Below are 16,624 nucleotides of genomic sequence, written 5' to 3' on the forward strand. Positions count from 1 at the left end.
TGATTCTCCTGCCTTGGCCTCCCAAAGTGCTGGGATTATAGGCATGAACCAGGGCACCTGGCCCTGTCTCCATGTTTAAACTGCAGTGTGGTATACCATCATATGAAAACATCACTACTAATTTAACCTGCCTACTGATGGACATTTAGGTTGTTCCAAGGTTTCCCCTATTGCAGACAAAGCTGCAATGACCATCATTGCACATCCGTGGTTCACAACCCTGGCTGCACATTAGAATTACCCAGAGAGCCCTACAATCCACCAATGCCTGGCCCTATCACTGGAGATTCTAATTTAATTGGTCCAGGGTGGGCCCTGGGCATTGTTTTAAAATTTTTTTTGTTTTGATTTTTTGAGATGGAATCTTGCGCTGTCACCCAGGCTAGAGTGCAGTGGCACAGTTAGAGTGGACTGCAGCCTCGACCTCTTGGGCTCAAGCCAGCCTTGTACCTGAGCCTCCCAAGTAGCTGGGACTACAGGTGCATGCCACCAAGCCCAGATAATTAAACATGCTTTTTTCACTAGAGATAAGATCTTGTTATGTTGCCCAGGCTGGCCTCCAACTCCTGAGGTCTAGTGATCATCTGGTCTCTGCTTCCCAAAATGCTGGGATTACAAACATGAACCACAGTGCCCAGTGGCACTGGCATATTTTTAAAGCCCCCCAGGTGATTCTAACATGTAGCTAGGGTGAAATATTACTGTGTTACGTGCATTTTTGTGCACCTGTCTCGAAGGTGGATACTGAGAAGTAGAATTGCTGGATTGGTGGGCACAGCATTTTAAAGTTTATTAGATACATCCAAATTGACTTTCCAAAAGACTGTCCCAATTTTCTCTTTCACCGCCAGTATAGTGTCCAATTTTTCACATTCCTGCCAACCTTGATATTACCCATATTTTTAATTGTTGCAATCTGGCAGCTTTAATTTGTGCTTTCTTGATTACCAATGAGGTTGAGCATCTTTTTAGTGTTCATTCTGATTTCTTCATCAGTGTGCTGCTAGCTTATATCCTTTTCAAAGCAAAAATCCTTCCACCATTGCTGGCAACCTAGATCAGATTTGTCTGCATCTCAACTTACCTGAACCAACAGAGAAAGACCCTTCTAAGCTTCTGGAAATAGGTAATGATTCCCGTTTTTCATTATGGAATCACAAAAATTCTCTGAGCAAAACAAGTCCCAGAAAGCCTTTCCCCAGCCAACAATACAGAAAAGAAGAGGGATTTGCTTTTACGCTTTTGCAAAAAAGGTCAAGTTCTTGCTTCATGTCCACCTTGATATGTATGCCTCCCTCCAATTCTGATGCAACTGAAGAGTATTTTGAGCCCAGGAAAGGATTCATTTCAATTTGCTTATGGGAGAGAAGCTTTCCCAGTGCAGAATGGGTCAGTATCTTCTAACTCTGTGCCTGCTAATGAGACACAGTCATGGGACCCTTACTCCTGTTTAAACGTCAAGTTTTTCCTTAATGAAAACCTTGGAGCACAAAGGCTGTTGGTGTTAAGAATGGCAAATGAGCATTTTTAACACACAGCTGTGTACATGGATGTTTATACCTCAACAAGACCACTCAGAGGTATACATTCAGGGAAATTGCATTGTATGTGCATTTAACTTATGGTAGATCAACTATTTATGTTCCTCAAAAAGAAAGAAGAGAAGCTGTTTAAATAGAGCTGGAGTTTCTGGCTACCATTTCTGGCTCAATGGTCATGAGTATGGATGGGGATATCACGTCTATTCCTCCTATGTGAGCCCAGATTGTGGTTCCAGTGTTTAAACAGATGCCATGAACCCTAAACCCAGCTACATACTTCAGCTGGCTCTCAACCCAAGGAACAGTCACCTCTTCCAACACTGGAAACATTCAACTGGCTTTGCTGGGCTGATCAAGATACCATGTAATAGGGTGCCCTCCTACGGATACTTCCAAGATCAAGTTTGATTATACACAAAGCTCACCTTGTGCCCTGACATGAGAACCTCACCCCTGAGTAACATGAAGCTCCACTGGATTACCAGGGTCATCTGAGAATGTCATACTTGTCATACAGGACATTTGCCTCATACCCAAACTTTGTCATGGTCAACTGTTTTTGCTGCTAAGGACGTTCCACCAAATTCCACAGAGCATCAGATTAAGTGACCATGAGCCTGATCTCAAGGAGAGAGGAAAAGAGCTGGGTGTGGTGGCTCAACCCTGTAATCCCAGCTAACTCAGGAGGCTGAGGTGAAAGGATCACTTGAGGCTGGGAGTTGAAGACCAGCCTGGGCAACATAGTGAGACCCCCATCTCCAAAACAAAAACTGAAACCAAAAGGGAGGGAGGAAGGGCAAATTTGGGAGGTGCGTAAACTTTCCAGGGAAGCAGCAATAGCTCAAGCTTCTACCACATATCTTAGGTGTAATAGTGTGATGTAATAAGAAATAAATATTTGGTCTCTGCCTCTGGTTCCTGAGACAGAGCTCCTGACACCGTTGTAGATTGGGTGCTAGCAGAATCTTTTGTTTTGATGTTTTGTCTTTGACTCTAGTTTCAGACACAGAGCTCCCAAATCCCTTGGAATTTCCTGGGTGATAGGACTATATTTGTTCTAATGAGGTAACTCTTGGTGGGCTCCTGGATGGCCTCAGGTTGGGGGTGTATTGCCAGAGGAACCAACCATTTGGTCAGAAGGTTGGAACTTCCAGTCCCACTCCCTGGACTCTAGGGAGGAGAAATGCCCTGAAGGTTGAGTTGATCACCAATAGTCAATGATGTAATTGATCATGACTATGTAATGAAGCCCCCTTGCAAAACCCTAAAGGACAGGGTTGCTGAACGTGTGGTGGTACTTGGAAGGTGGCACACTTGGACAGGACATGGAAACTCCACGCCCCTTCCCACATACCTTGCCCTAAGCATTTCTTCCATCTGACTGTTCATCTGTGTCCTTGGTAATATCCTTTGTAATATTCTTAGTAATAAATGGATAAACATAAGTAAGTGTTGCCTTGAGTTCTGGGAGCCACTCTAGCACGTTAATAGAACCTGAGAAGGGAGTCGTGAAAACCCCCAAATTAGAGCCAGCCAGTCAGAAGCACAGGTCATAACCTGGGGCTTTCAATTAGCATCTAAAATGAGAGGCAGTCTTGGGGGACCAAACCATTATTAACCTGTGGGATCTGACCCTAGCTTCCAGCAGATGGTGTCATAATGGGACTAAATTATAGGATACCTGGTTGGTAGTCACTGGACAATTGCTTGGCGTGTGGGGGAAAGCAAACACATCTGGCCACAGCAGCGTGTTGTGTTGACTGTGTAAGAGAAGAAAAACCGTTTATCTTTTATCTTAGGGATGTAAAAAAGTCTTGTTTGTTGGCACATGTCCACACAGGCAAGAACGTTCTTCATTAAATGCAAGATCCTAGCACTGTAGTTCTGCAACTTTAGTAGAATATTTAGAATTATTTTTTGGGGAAGGTGGCTTGTGATATTTCTAGGCTACTCAGGAAATGAGGCCCAGGAACCTGCATTTTTATAAACATCCCAGATGAATCTGTCACAGGTGGCTCTGAGGTTTGTGCTTTGAGAAACATCCCTAGAATAACCTAACCTTGCTTGAGTCCTCAAGGTATCAGCAGGAAGCAAGAGCCTGCAAATATGTTGGTTTTGACTAGGGATTTGAATTACTCGGATTGATAAATGGACTGTTACTATTTTTAGACATTTCACCTGTGTGATTTATTTCTTCACTTTCTCTAGCAACTTGAGGGCGGAGAGTTTTCTGACTTTGAAAGACTGTAAGTTCATGATTCTGTTTGGATGAGAACAATTCCCTGCTGTCAATGCAGCATTCTATACAAAAAAGTTTAATATTTCAGTTGAATGCTTCCCAGCTCTTAGGAATTTGATGTCATGAAACCCTGTGTTTCATTGTCCCAGCCACCATGTGGCTTACGTAGATATCCTGTAAAATAGGATGAATTTGGGTAAAGACTATCATGATCCGAGATTATGCTAAGGAAGAAAACTACCTGGGATTTCAACCATTTGAGCTTTCAATCTGTTCTTTAACATATTGGTTACAGCATTATTGATAAGGATAAAGAATGATTTTTTTAAAGGCAGGGAATCTACAATTTTTTAAAAGGCAGGAGTTTACTTCAAACAGTTTTTTTTTTTTTTTGAGACAGGGTCTCACTCTTGCTCAGACTAGAGTGCAGTAGTGTGATCATGGCTCACTGCAGCCTCAATCTCCTGGGTTAAAAAGATCCTCCTGCCTCAGTCTCCCAAATAGCTAGGACTGCAGGTGTGTACCACAACACTCAGCTAATTTAAAAGAAATATTTTTTTGGAGCAACAGGGTCTTGCTATGTTGCCCAGGTTGGTCTCAAACCCCTGGCCTCAAGAGATCCTCCCACCTCAGACCAAGGTATTGAATTACAGGTGTGAGCCGCCACACCTGACCCCAGACAGCATTTTGGAACGAATTAACTCAGAAAACTCACATATTCATGGAGTTTTGGCTCATCTTCAGGCTTCGAGGTCTCTAATGTCAGATTTTCCCATCTCCTCTGTGGAAGTAGATTGTTACTGAAGAGCCTCCCTGTGGGTACACCTGCTAGGTGGCACTTCATTCCCCTCCTTAGCATTGGGTTAGACATAGCAGATTAGGATGACGAGTTTGCTGTAAATGAAAACTGTCCACAAATGGCCACCATTTGCATGTCCTTCCTTGTGGACTTTGGTGGCAGGATATTTGCCAAGGTTTAGCAAAGACTGTTCTGCCCACCACCTGCATCTGAATCCTCAGGTTGGGAGAGGGGCAGCTGAAAACTGCAGGTGTTCCTGGATCTCACTTCTGATTTAGCAAGTTGGAATCTTTTGAAGTGAGGCTCGGATGCTAACTTTTTTTTTTTTTTTGAGACAGTCTAGCTCTATCACCAGGCTGGAGTGCAGTGGCACAGTCTTGGCTCACTGCAACCTCCGTCTCTCAGGTTCAAGCAATTCTTCTGCCTCAGCCTACCTAGTAGCTGGGACTACAGGCATATGCCACCATGCCCAGCTAATTTTTATATTTTTAGTAGAGATGGGTTTCACCATGTTTCCCAGTATGGTCTCGATCTCTTGACCTTGTGATCCACCCACCTCAGCCTCCCAAAGTGCTGGGATTACAGGCATCAGCCACCCTGCCTGGCTGATGCTAACTTCTTTTAAACCCCTCCAGGTAACTCTTATGTAGCTTGGGCACTTCTGCCTTAGAAGTTTGAATTTCTGCCTTAGAAGTTTCACATTACCATTTAGTTCCTCCCATAAATGCAGGCTTGGAAATTTTATTTCAAGGGATTACTGAGAAATTGGCTATGTTACTTGGAAGGCAGAATTAATTTCATTCTCTAATGGCTAGTTCCTTCCTCCCCACTTCCTACTCTCTTCCCCTCTGTCTCTGTCTGCCTGTCTGTCTCTCTGTCTCTCTCTCTCTCTCTCGGCCGTATACACACATGACAAAGCCTTTAAATTTGACTTTCTCCATGGAATTATCTTTTAAAATTTATTTATTTACTATTTGAGATAGGGTCTCACTATGTCACATAGACTAGAGTATGATGGTGTGTGTGATCATAGCTCACTGCAGCCTTGAATTCCTGGGCTCAAGTGATCCTCCCATCTCAGCCTTCCAAATAGCTGGGAATACAGGTGTGTGGCACCACACCCAGCTAATTAAAAAACTTTTTTTTTTTTTTTAGATATGGGGTCTTGCTATGTTGCCCAGGCTGCTCAAGGAACTCCTGGCCTCAAGAGATCCTTCCATTTCTGCCTCCCAAAGTGCTAGGATTATAGGCGTGAGCCATGGTGCCTGGCCTGTTTTCTTCAATAGCAGAGGGAAAGGCATCTAGAAGGAATTTGACCTTACAGATGGGGAAATAATTCAATTCTCATTTTATAGTTAGGGAAATTGAGGCACAGAGAGTTGAATAACTTGGCAGATGGCCTGTGTGGTAGAAGTAGGATTTGAATCCTGGTAAAGCTAGTATTAAATCAGAAGCTCTAACCATGGTGAACACTGCCTTTTAGGAAGAAGGAACAGAGGGGCTACTCCTTCTCATACCTTTTGTTCCTAAGAAAGCTTCAATCACAAGCAGAGACATCAGCACTTCATCCCCAGATAGAAACTATGAAGGCTGAAGAAAGTCTACATATGAACACTCTAGATCCCTTGCAACACTTCCTGGATGGAGCGCATGAGCAGACTGATCTTTGAAAGCAAACTGTCCGCTACAGACTGCAAAGTAGATAGTGTCTAGCCTGCAAATGTTTCTTTTGTTTCATGTCCTCACCATGTGTTTTAGTAATGTGAATTGGTTGTCAACATCTAAAAATCAGGAGATTTTACATAAAAACGCAGCTTTCTAACACCTCTTGAAAAGTGAGCCCCGTGAGGCCTGCATGCTAAGTGGTCACCATTGGAGCAGAATGATGGCTGCTTCCTTTAAACTGTGCTTTTGAAATTACCATGGTCTCCACCACTTTGTATCGTCCTATAACCAGCTTACTTCATGTATGTCCTCTGCCTGACCCCTGTACTCCTTTGATTTTGTGAACCTTGGCCCTGGCTCATCACACATTTCTGCAGATTGAAACCTCACCATACCATTCCCCCGTGAATAAGTCCTGGAGTGAGCCACAAAGCAAGTGCCACTTACTGGCCTTTGTTACTGGGTGTACTAGATGGGACACATTGATTTAGAGGCAGTGTGGAGTTTGGCTAGGAACACAGCCTGAAGAACCACACTATTCTGGTTTGTTTGTTTGTTTGTTTTGTTTTGTTTTTTAAGACAGAGTCTTGCTCTGTAGCCCAGGCTGGAGTGCAGTAGCGCAATCTCGGCTCACTGCAACCTCTGCCTCCCGGATCCCGGTTCAAGTGATTCTCCTGCCTCAGCCTCCTGAGTAGTTGGGATTACAGGTGCATGCCACTACACCAAGCTAATTTTTATATTTTTAGTAGAGGTGGGGTTTCACCATGTTGGTCAGACTGGTCTTGAACTCTTCACCTCGTGATCTGCCCACCTTAGCCTCCCAAAGTGCTGGGATTACAGGCATTAGCCACTGTGACTGGCCACTATCCTGGTTTTAAAACCTACCTTTTCTACTAACTAGCTATGAGACTTTGGGCAAGTCACTAAACCTCTCTGAGTCTCGGTTTTCTCATCTGCAAAATAGGGATAATAATACCTATCTACCTCTTCGGGTTGTTGTGATGACTCGATGAGGATTAATTCATGTTAAGAGCTGAGAACAGTACCTGACCTATGTCAAGGTCTACGTTAGTGTCAGCGGCTATTATTATAACCTACTTAGCTCAAACACTAATCTAGGCAGTATGCATTTTCACAAGTTCCCAGGAGTCAAGCCAAGGCTTGGCCTCATTCCTTTGGAACACTGTCTTTTGAGTTTAGCTCAAAAGTACAAAGACTTGAATTCTATTTAATAGCATCTTGAATTCTGAGGTCCTTTCCCAGTAATATTGATAATAATAGTAACAATGGGATTAATACATCATTTGCATTTTTGTGCACCCACTAAAAAGAACAGAGACACCAACCTACACATCCTGTGGGTCATCCAATTAACCTTTACAATAGCTTTATGACCTGGGTACTACCATTATTCCCATTTTACAGGTGAGGAAACCGAGGTTCGGGAATGTCAAACAATTGGCTGAAGGTCTCACAGTGAATAAGTGGTGGCAGGCATCTGGGTCCAGGCAGTTTGATGCCACAACTGCACCATTAGCTCCACACTCTGTGGCCCCCCTGCTCACAAGTTCACAAGCACCTTACACTTTCTCTTAAGAATATAGTCAGGTGCATCACATGTATTCTTCAACCGTCTTTCTCTTTACAGGTCAACATCAAATTTGTCATCCTGCAGGCAAGAAACCTTGAGTTTTCTTTCATGTTTGAGTGTCCTTTTCTCTTTTCTTTGCCCAAAGCCATTTAACTTTCTTTTGTGACACTTCCTGTTTGGACATCTTCCCCTCTACTCAGCTGACACTGATTGTTCCTGGGTCTGTCTTGTCTGATAGGAAGTTGATCTACCATGACATCTGCTACTGTCTTGGTTGCCAAGGTTGGGTTGGCTGATCTGGAATGTCAAAAGAGGTCTCCTTCTTCCCTCATTCATCTGGGTGAGCCTCCTTTGTCAACCAAACGAAAGAGGTTGACCTTCTCAGCTCAATGTGTGTAGGACTTTGGTCAAGGGTATAGGAGTAGCCATGCCGCTCTGGCAGAAAAGTGAAAAAATTTCTCAGCATTCTTAACTGTCTTACCAGGATTTACACAGCAAGACCCTGGGCTTGTCATTTCCAGGTCTGGGTTGTCTATCAAATGACCTTGCTCACTGTCAAACCTCTGATGGAAAGTGTTATTGATTTGAGCAGATGGAGCCCATCTGAGCTGGTTAGAGAAATCACAATAAATTTGTCCCAGTCCAGAGATCCAGATAATACATCAACAGCATCCATCTCTCTATGAGATGAAAACTCATTGTCAGTAACAAAAATATGTGGTGACTCTTCTGCTGTTAAACTAAGAACAGTTATGCTAGTCTGATGCAAAAGCAAGCAGGATTTTATTTAGCAGATGACGTGCTAGGGCAGAGCAAGTAGCAATCTTAAATATCCCGTTTACTCTCCTGCATTTCCCACCCTCTTACAGTTAGTGGAATTATGTGACTGATTTCAGTCAATGTGAGCTTAAGCGACATTTGTCGCTAGGCAGTAAAAAGCCCATGTGAGATTCTCCAGTATTCCTCTCCCCCGCCTTTGCCTGGGGACACCTCATGTTCTAGATCTGAAGTTGGCAAACTACAGCCCACAGACAGATGCCTGTTTTTTGTAAATAAAGTTTTATTGGAACACAACCACGCCTGTTCATTTCTATATTGTCTATAGCTGCTTTTGTGCTAAAATGGCAGAGCTAAGTAGCTGTGCCAGAGACCATGATCGAGACCATATGGCCTACAAGGCTTAAAAGATTTGCTATCTGGCCCTTTACAGACAAAGTTTGTTGACTTCCATTCTCGATAGAGCAGCTGCAAGATGGTGGAGCTTTGTATAGCGTAGGACCCTGAGTGACTGTGTGGAGGAGAGACCTTCCACTGACCTACATGATCCATGTAATGAATCCATATTGTTGATTAAAGAAGGATCAAAACCTTCTTTCTTGATAAATGACTCAGTCTGAGGTATTTCTTTTTTTTTTTTTTTTTGGGACGGAGTTTCGCTCTTGTTACCCAGGCTGGAGTGCAATGGCATGATCTGGGCTCACCGCAACCTCCGCCTCCTGGGTTCAGGCAATTCTCCTGCCTCAGCCTCCTGAGTAGCTGGGATTACAGGCACGCGCCACCATGCCCAGCTAATTTTTGGTATTAGTAGAGACGGGGTTTCACCATGTTGACCAGGATGGTCTCGATCTCTTGACCTCGTGATCCACCCGCCTCGGCCTCCCAAAGTGCTGGGATTACATGCTTGAGCCACCGCGCCCGGCCCAGTCTGAGGTATTTCTTTATAGCAATGCAGAATGGACTAACACACTACTTTTGTGCTACAAAGACAGAGTTGAGTAGTTGGGACTTTGTCCCTATGTCCAGAGAATGTAAGGCCAAAAATATTTACTATTCAGTCATTTTCCAAGGAAGTTCATGCACTCCTGCACTAGGAGATCCACACTGTTGATGCGTCCCTCTGGACTGGGACAAATTTATTCTGAGAACAAAACATGAAAACTCTTTGGTTTGGGGTTGTGACTGGAGCATAAACTAATCTACTGTAATAGATATCAATAGGCATTTGAGAAAGGACATTTGACATGGGGAGGGATTCAGAAAGCCTACTTACTTCCTTGTGAAGTGAACTGCACAAGAAATGCCGATGATGAGAAGGCCAATGATGATGGAGGCGATGGCCACCCACTTAGCATTCCGCCCAAGCCGCCTGGCTCCTTCGTAGTCTCCGTCGTTGTAGCTGTTCAGAGACTGGAGGACACAAGGGAAGAGCTGGTGATGACAGACAACCCACAGGGAAAGGGATGGAGGACCTCAGCTGTCCTGATGAAAAGGCTCCAAGAGCCTCTGGTGACTTTGCTCATCTCACTGACAGGCTGCTAAGCAAACAACACAGTCATCCCCTCCTCCAGGGATCCTTCCCTAAGCTCTAAGGATGAGTGAACTGCCCCCTCTGTATTTCCTGATGACTCTTGTCTTAGCATTTACATAATAAGATTTTGTCTCTCCCACCAGCATGTAAGTGCAATGTGGGCAGGGCTCATCGTCTGTCTTTTTTCTTTTTTCTGAGACAGAGTCTCACTCTGTCACCCAGGCAGAAGTGCTGTGGCACAATATTGGCTCATTGCAACCGCTGCCTCCCAGGTTCAAGCAATTCTCCTGCCTCAGCCTCCCAAGTAGCTGGGATTATAGGCTCCTGCCACCACGCCTGGCTAATTTTTGTATTTTTAGTAGAGATGGAGTTTCACCACATTGGCCAGGCCGGTCTCAAACTCCTGACCTCCAGTGATCCACCCACCTCAGCCTCCCAAAGTGCTGGGATTATAGGCATGAGCCACTGTGCCCAGTCGTCTGTCTTGTTCAGCACAGCATACCAGTGCCCAGTGCAGTACTTGCCATGTAGAAGATGCTGCATAAGTATTTGTAGCATAAAAAGACAAATGAGTATATCTGTCTGGTTCACTAGAACAGGGGCTTGCAAATTATAGCCCATGGGCCAAATCCAGTCTGCTGCCTGGTTTTGTAAGTAAAGCTTACTTGGAACATAGTCATACTCATTTATTTACTATTGTCTGTGGCTATTTGATATAATTTTGTTGTAGGGCAGGTGAGCCCCAACATTGGGGCCTAGACTGGGAAGTTTTTTGGTTTCACTCAGGAAAGAATTTAAGAGTGAGCTGGTGGTAGAAGAAAGCAGCTTTAGGCCAGGAGAGGTGGGTCACACCTGTAATCTCAGCACTTTGAGGCCGAGGTGGTGGATCACCTGGGGTCAGAAGTTTGAGACCAGCCTGGCCAACATGGCGAAACTTTGTCTCTACTAAAAATCGAAGAAATTGGCTGGGTGTGGTGACAGGCACCTGTAATCCCAGCTACTCGGGAGGCTGAGGCAGGAGAATCACTTGAACCTGGGAGGCCGAGGTTGTAGTGACATTGCACTCCAGAGCCCGGGCAATAAGAGTGAAACTCCATCTCAAAAAAAAAAGCAGCTTTATCGAGGTGGTGGCGTTGGAGTCCTGGCTGGGTTACAGCTCCGTGACTGCTCCCGCAGAGCAGGGCTACCCCATAGGCAGCGTGTTGAGAGCAGCAGCTCAAGGCAGTGCTGCAGTCACATTTGTACTCACTTTTAACTATATGTAAATTAAGGGGCAGGTTGTTCAGAAATTTTTTGAAAAGGAGTGGCAACTTCCGGGTCGTGGCCCTGGAAAAGGGTGGCAACTTCTGGGTCATTGCCCTGGAAAGTGGGGGTAACTTCAGGGTGTTGCCATCGCAATGGTAAACTGTCATGGCACTGGTGAGCCTGTCTTACGGAGAGGAGCTTTGAGTGCCTCTTCCCTGTTTCAGCCAGTCTTCAGTCTGGTCTGGAGTCAAGTCCCGCCTCCTACCTCAGTTTGGATGTTTGTCCCCTCCAAATCTCATGTGGAGATGTGATGCCCAATGTTGGAGGTGGGGCCTGGTGGGAGAAGTTGGGGTCAGGGGGGCAGACCCTCATTCATGGCCTGCGACCCTCCTTGCAGTAATGAGTGAGTTCTCACTCTGTTAGTTCACGTGAGAGCTGGTTGTTTAAAAGAGCCTGGCATCTTTCTTTTGCTATCTCTCTCTTGCCATATGACACAATTTTTCCCCCTTGCTTTCCATGATGAGTAAAGGCTTCCTGAGTCCTTACGGGAAGAAGATGCTGGTGCTGTGTGTGTATAGCCTGCAGAACCATGAACCAAACAAACCTCCTTTCTTTATAAATCATTCAGTCTGAGGTATTTCTTTACAGCAGTGCAAAATGGACTGACACACTACTTTTGTGCTACAAAGACAGAGTTGAGTAGTTGGGACTTTGTCTCTCTGTCCAGAGAATGTAGGGCCTGCAGGGACAAAAATATTTAGTATTTGGTCATTTCCCAAAGAAGTTCACCCACTCCTGCACTAGAAGATCAATCCATGAGGTCAGGGATTTTGGCTGAATTATTCATCTCCATGCCCAAGCCAAGGCTGTCATTCCCAGCTGTTGGAATGTTGAAATACTTTGTACCCGCTGATAAACAGCAGCTACTCTGAAGCTTGGCCCCCTTCCCCAATATCCCAGCCATCCTGCTTGCTCCTCTGCATTTCCCCAGGTTTCCCCGTGATCCAGCAACTTAAGGGTTATTACTGGGCTCAGCAGTAATAACCCTGATTCTGCGATTCTCTGATTCTGTGCTTATGCCAAACTTGTTAAATATTTAAATATCATCCTTGTTGCTAGTACTTAGAGTGGTGTCTGGCACATTGAGCTCAAGAAATATGTTATTGACTCAATGAGTGAATGAATATGTCTGTTTCCCCACAGAATATGAATTTTTTGAGGGCATTTTTGAGTTCTGTAGGACCTAGCACAGTGCCAGGCAAAGAAGAGGTATTCAGAGACTGCTTGCTCCTGAGACGAAGGCCAGATACTGTTCTTCTCCCTTTAATAATAAGCCCTCTTGACCAATTGACATTATGTACCTTTTGATAAAATGCCCTGGCAAGGACATTTTATCCATGTAGTTTTCTTCTCTATTTTTTTCTGAGACAGAGTCTTGCTCTGTCACCCAGGCTGCAGTGCTGTGGCACGATCTCAGCTCACTGTAATCTCTGCCTCCTGGGTTCAAGCCATTCTCCTGCCTCAGCCTCCCGAGGAGCTGGGACTAAAGGTATGTGCCACCACACCCAGCTAATTTTTGTATTTTTAGCAGAGATGGAGTTTCACCATGTTGGCCAGGCTAGTCTCGAACTTCTGGCCTCAAGCAATCCATTCGCCTCAGCCTCCCGGAGTGTTGGGATTACAGGCATGAGCCACTGCACCAGCCTTATGTAGTTTTCTCAATGTATTTAACTTTTTTCTAATTAAGAGGGAATAATAGGGTACATTCTATTTGAGTAATTTTCTGCAAGACAAATGGCTTGAAATTATTTTTAAAAAGTCACTATCATGAAAGACATGCACTCCCACCCACCCACCCACATCAGGAGACTCTCCTAGATTAAGGAAAACCAGATAAACCTAACAATTATATGCAATGTATGATCCTTGATCATGTCTGGGATTAACAAATAAGTCTCAATGACAGATATCATTGGGACAATTGCGGAAATTCAAAGGTAGAGTAAATGTCAGATAATAATGTCAAATTTCTTGAGTGTGATACTTGTATTTTGGTTACATAAGAGATTTTTTTTTCTACAGAAGATACAGGCTGCATTATCTAGAACTGACATTATCGCAATCTACACCCAAATTTTCAGCAAAATAAAAATAAAAATGGCAAAAAATGTTAACTAGTGATGCATTGTGGTGATTATATCGGTCATTGTGCTATTTGCTTGCTTATATTTGAGGTCTGCAATTTTTCAAAATAAAAAGAGCACACAGTTTTGAAAAATAAATTATCTTTATCATCCCACGGCTAATAGTCACCCAATAGTCATGCTGTAGACGAAAGAAGACTGGAAATATGCATTTAAAAGTTATGCATGCGAACACCTGTAGTCTAAGATACTCAGGAGGCTGAGGTGGCAGGATCACCTGAGCCCATGAGTTTGAGGCTGCAGTGAGCTACAATCATGCTACTGCCCTTCAGCCTGGGTGACAGAGTGAGACCCTGTATCAAAAAACAAAAACAGTTGTGTACTGGACTCCAGCAGTGCTGTGAATTATAGATTTCACTGAGAACCTCTTCCTTGATTCTGAAATCACAGCACTTCAGTAATAATTGCTCCTCTTCCTGGACTATTAACAGGGATTAGACGTATGCAGACAACCACAAGCCAGAGAAATACCCAGTATACCACAGAGCTTTCTGCTTCCGGAACCTTCCATTAATTCTTGGATTGGGGCCACCTTAGTCAGCAACAGACTGGAAGACTCAGCAATGTAGAGGAACTGCTTTCAGGCCTCTTGTGTGAATGAGAGAGCGAGAACCGAAAGCAACCTGAGGGATTTCCAGCAAGGTGAGTTCCCGAATTCCAAGGCATGAATTCTGGGAGTTCGCCATCTTGGGTGTTCATTAGAACCACCTGGGTCATAAAAAATAAATACAGAGAACCAGGCCCTACCCTGGAGAGATTCTGATTTAACTGGTGTGTGGACCAGGCCGCACGTGTTTTGTGTGTGTGACTTTTTCATTGTGGTAAAATATACCTACAGTTTATGCTTTTAAGCATTTTTACGTACATTGTTCAGTGGCATTACGTACGTTTGCATTGTTGTACAACCATGACCACCATCTATCTCCAGAATTTTCATCTTCCCCAATGGAAACTCAATACCTGTTAAATACTCACTCCCATTCACCCTCTCCCTAGCCCCGGACAACCACAGTTCTTTCTGACTCTATAAATTTGACTATTTTGGGTATCTCATACAAGTGAAAGTATGTAGTATTTGTTTTTTTGGGGATTGGATTCTTTTACTTGGACATAATAATGTCTTCAAAGTTCATCCATGTTATAGCATGTGTCAGAATTTTTTCCCCTTTTAAGGATGAACAGTACTCCATTGCAGGGATATATACAATATTCCATTGCAGGGATATATTGCATTTTGTTTATCCCTTCAGCTGTTGATAGACACTTGGTTTGCTCCTGAATTGCTATTATTCTTAACTTTTTTTTTGAGATGGGGTCTTATTCTGTCACCCAGGTTGGAGTGCAGTGGCACAATCTTGGCTCCCTGCAGCCTCGACCTCCCGGACTCAAGTAATCCTTCCATCTCAGCCTCCCAAGTAGCTGGGACTACAGGCACATGCCACCACACCCAGCTATTTTTTTTTTTTTTGTATTTTTGGTAGGGATGGGGTTTTGCCATGTTGCCCAGGCTGGTCTGAAACTCCTGAGCTCAAGCAATCCACCCGCCTCAGCCTCCCAAAATGCTGAGATTACAGGCATGAGCCACCTTGCCCAGCCTATTATTATTATTTTTAAGCGTCACAGGATTTAAAACATCTAGTCTACATAACTATCCTTAATGTCTTTCAAGGTAAAGATGCTCACCATCTTTAAATTTATTCCAAGGAAGTATGTAATAGAGCATGGGCTTGAAATTCGGAGATCTGAGTTCAAATTTCATGTCTTATCATCTGTGAGAGCTAAGGCAAGTTATCAACCTTTGTAAGCCTTAGTGCCCTCATCTGTAAATCGGGGGCAATAGTAATAGCACCCACTTCACATTGGTGGATCCAGTGAATTAATGTGTGTCAAGTGGTTGGCATTGGCTCAGCACATAGTGTATGCTCAGTAAATGTCAGCTTTTGCTGTGAATTGCCACTTCCTGCCTTGCTTTTATTCTAAATCTGCAGTCTTTGGGGTGTAACAGAATCTTCTCTACCCCTTGCTGGGTCAGAATCTTTGGGAACCCAACTTTGAGAAGCTGTTTTAGAGGCTTTACAATCAAAATCACTGCATAGAATATTAGAAGTCTAAATTTTGAGCTCATAATCCAGTTTAGAATGATATAAATTCAGACCCTCCCAAACTGACCTATTGTGCTGCCTTGGAAAACACAGTTCTGAGAGTAGTCGTGATGATGCATTCATGTTGCTGTAACCATAGGAAAAATAATGAGGTCCCCTCCCTCCCTCCCTCCCTGTCTCTCTCTCTCTCTCTCTTTCTCTCTTTCTTTCTTGATGGAGTCTCACTCTGTCGCCCAGGCTGGAGTGCAATGGCATGGTCTCGGCCCACTGCAACCTCTGCCTCCCTGGTTCAAGCAATTCTGTTTCAGACTCCCGAGTAGCTGGGATTACAGGTGCCTGCCACCACGCCTGGCTAATTTTTGTATTTTTAGTAGAGACAGGGTTTCATCATGTTGGCTCGGCTGGTCTTGAACTCCTGATCTTGTGATCCACTTTCCTTGGCCTCCCAAAGTGCTAGGATTACAGGCATGAGCGACTGGGTGCCCTTCTCTTTCCTAAATGGCCATGTCTGGCTGTTTGGATGAAAAAACAGTTTCATGTTCTCAGTAGCAGTAACCAAATAAGTGGGAAGAAAAGCCAGTCTGTGTTATGTAGAAGGGTACATCTATCACCTGTGCATTGCCCGTGGGCTCAGGTGAAATGAGGGTCCCTGGGCCATTTGAGTTGTTTGGTATAAGGCAGAGAGGCTGTGCTTGGCAACCTGGCTGAAGGGGATTTGGGTGCGAGCCACAGGTGAATCCTGCCCCACTTTCATCACCTGCTGCCACTCTGGCACATTGTATGTAACCTTCCTCTCTTTGCAAACCACCATCTTTCCAGGGACGTGTAAGGGAGACCTTGAGTGAATCTAGAAATGGGGCTGCTGTTGGCTTGCAAAACAGATGGAAAGCCTCATTCAGTATTAAGTATGGACTCTCTTCTTCCCATGAA

The 16,624-nt window shown here is 44.2% G+C and overlaps 1 protein-coding gene and 1 long non-coding RNA gene across 2 annotated transcripts in view; one reads left to right on the forward strand and one right to left on the reverse strand.

The window, feature by feature from the left end:
* The window catches only part of LOC110569265 (uncharacterized), a 290,201-nt gene that overhangs the window by 24,464 nt on the left and 249,113 nt on the right, over positions 1 to 16,624 (forward strand). The window lies entirely within an intron of this gene.
* Positions 1 to 16,624, reverse strand: part of TMEM233 (transmembrane protein 233) — a 50,112-nt gene that overhangs the window by 4,255 nt on the left and 29,233 nt on the right. The window contains exon 2 of the mRNA XM_012468981.2: positions 9,886 to 10,022. Within this exon, the coding sequence (XP_012324404.1) occupies positions 9,886 to 10,022 (137 nt within the window). The remainder of the gene's footprint in view (positions 1 to 9,885; positions 10,023 to 16,624) is intronic.

The sequence above is a fragment of the Aotus nancymaae genome, unplaced genomic scaffold, assembly GCF_030222135.1.
Source record: "Aotus nancymaae isolate 86718 unplaced genomic scaffold, 86718_ANA_hifiasm-v0.15.2.pri h1tg000021l, whole genome shotgun sequence".
NCBI classification, from domain to species: domain Eukaryota; kingdom Metazoa; phylum Chordata; class Mammalia; order Primates; family Aotidae; genus Aotus; species Aotus nancymaae.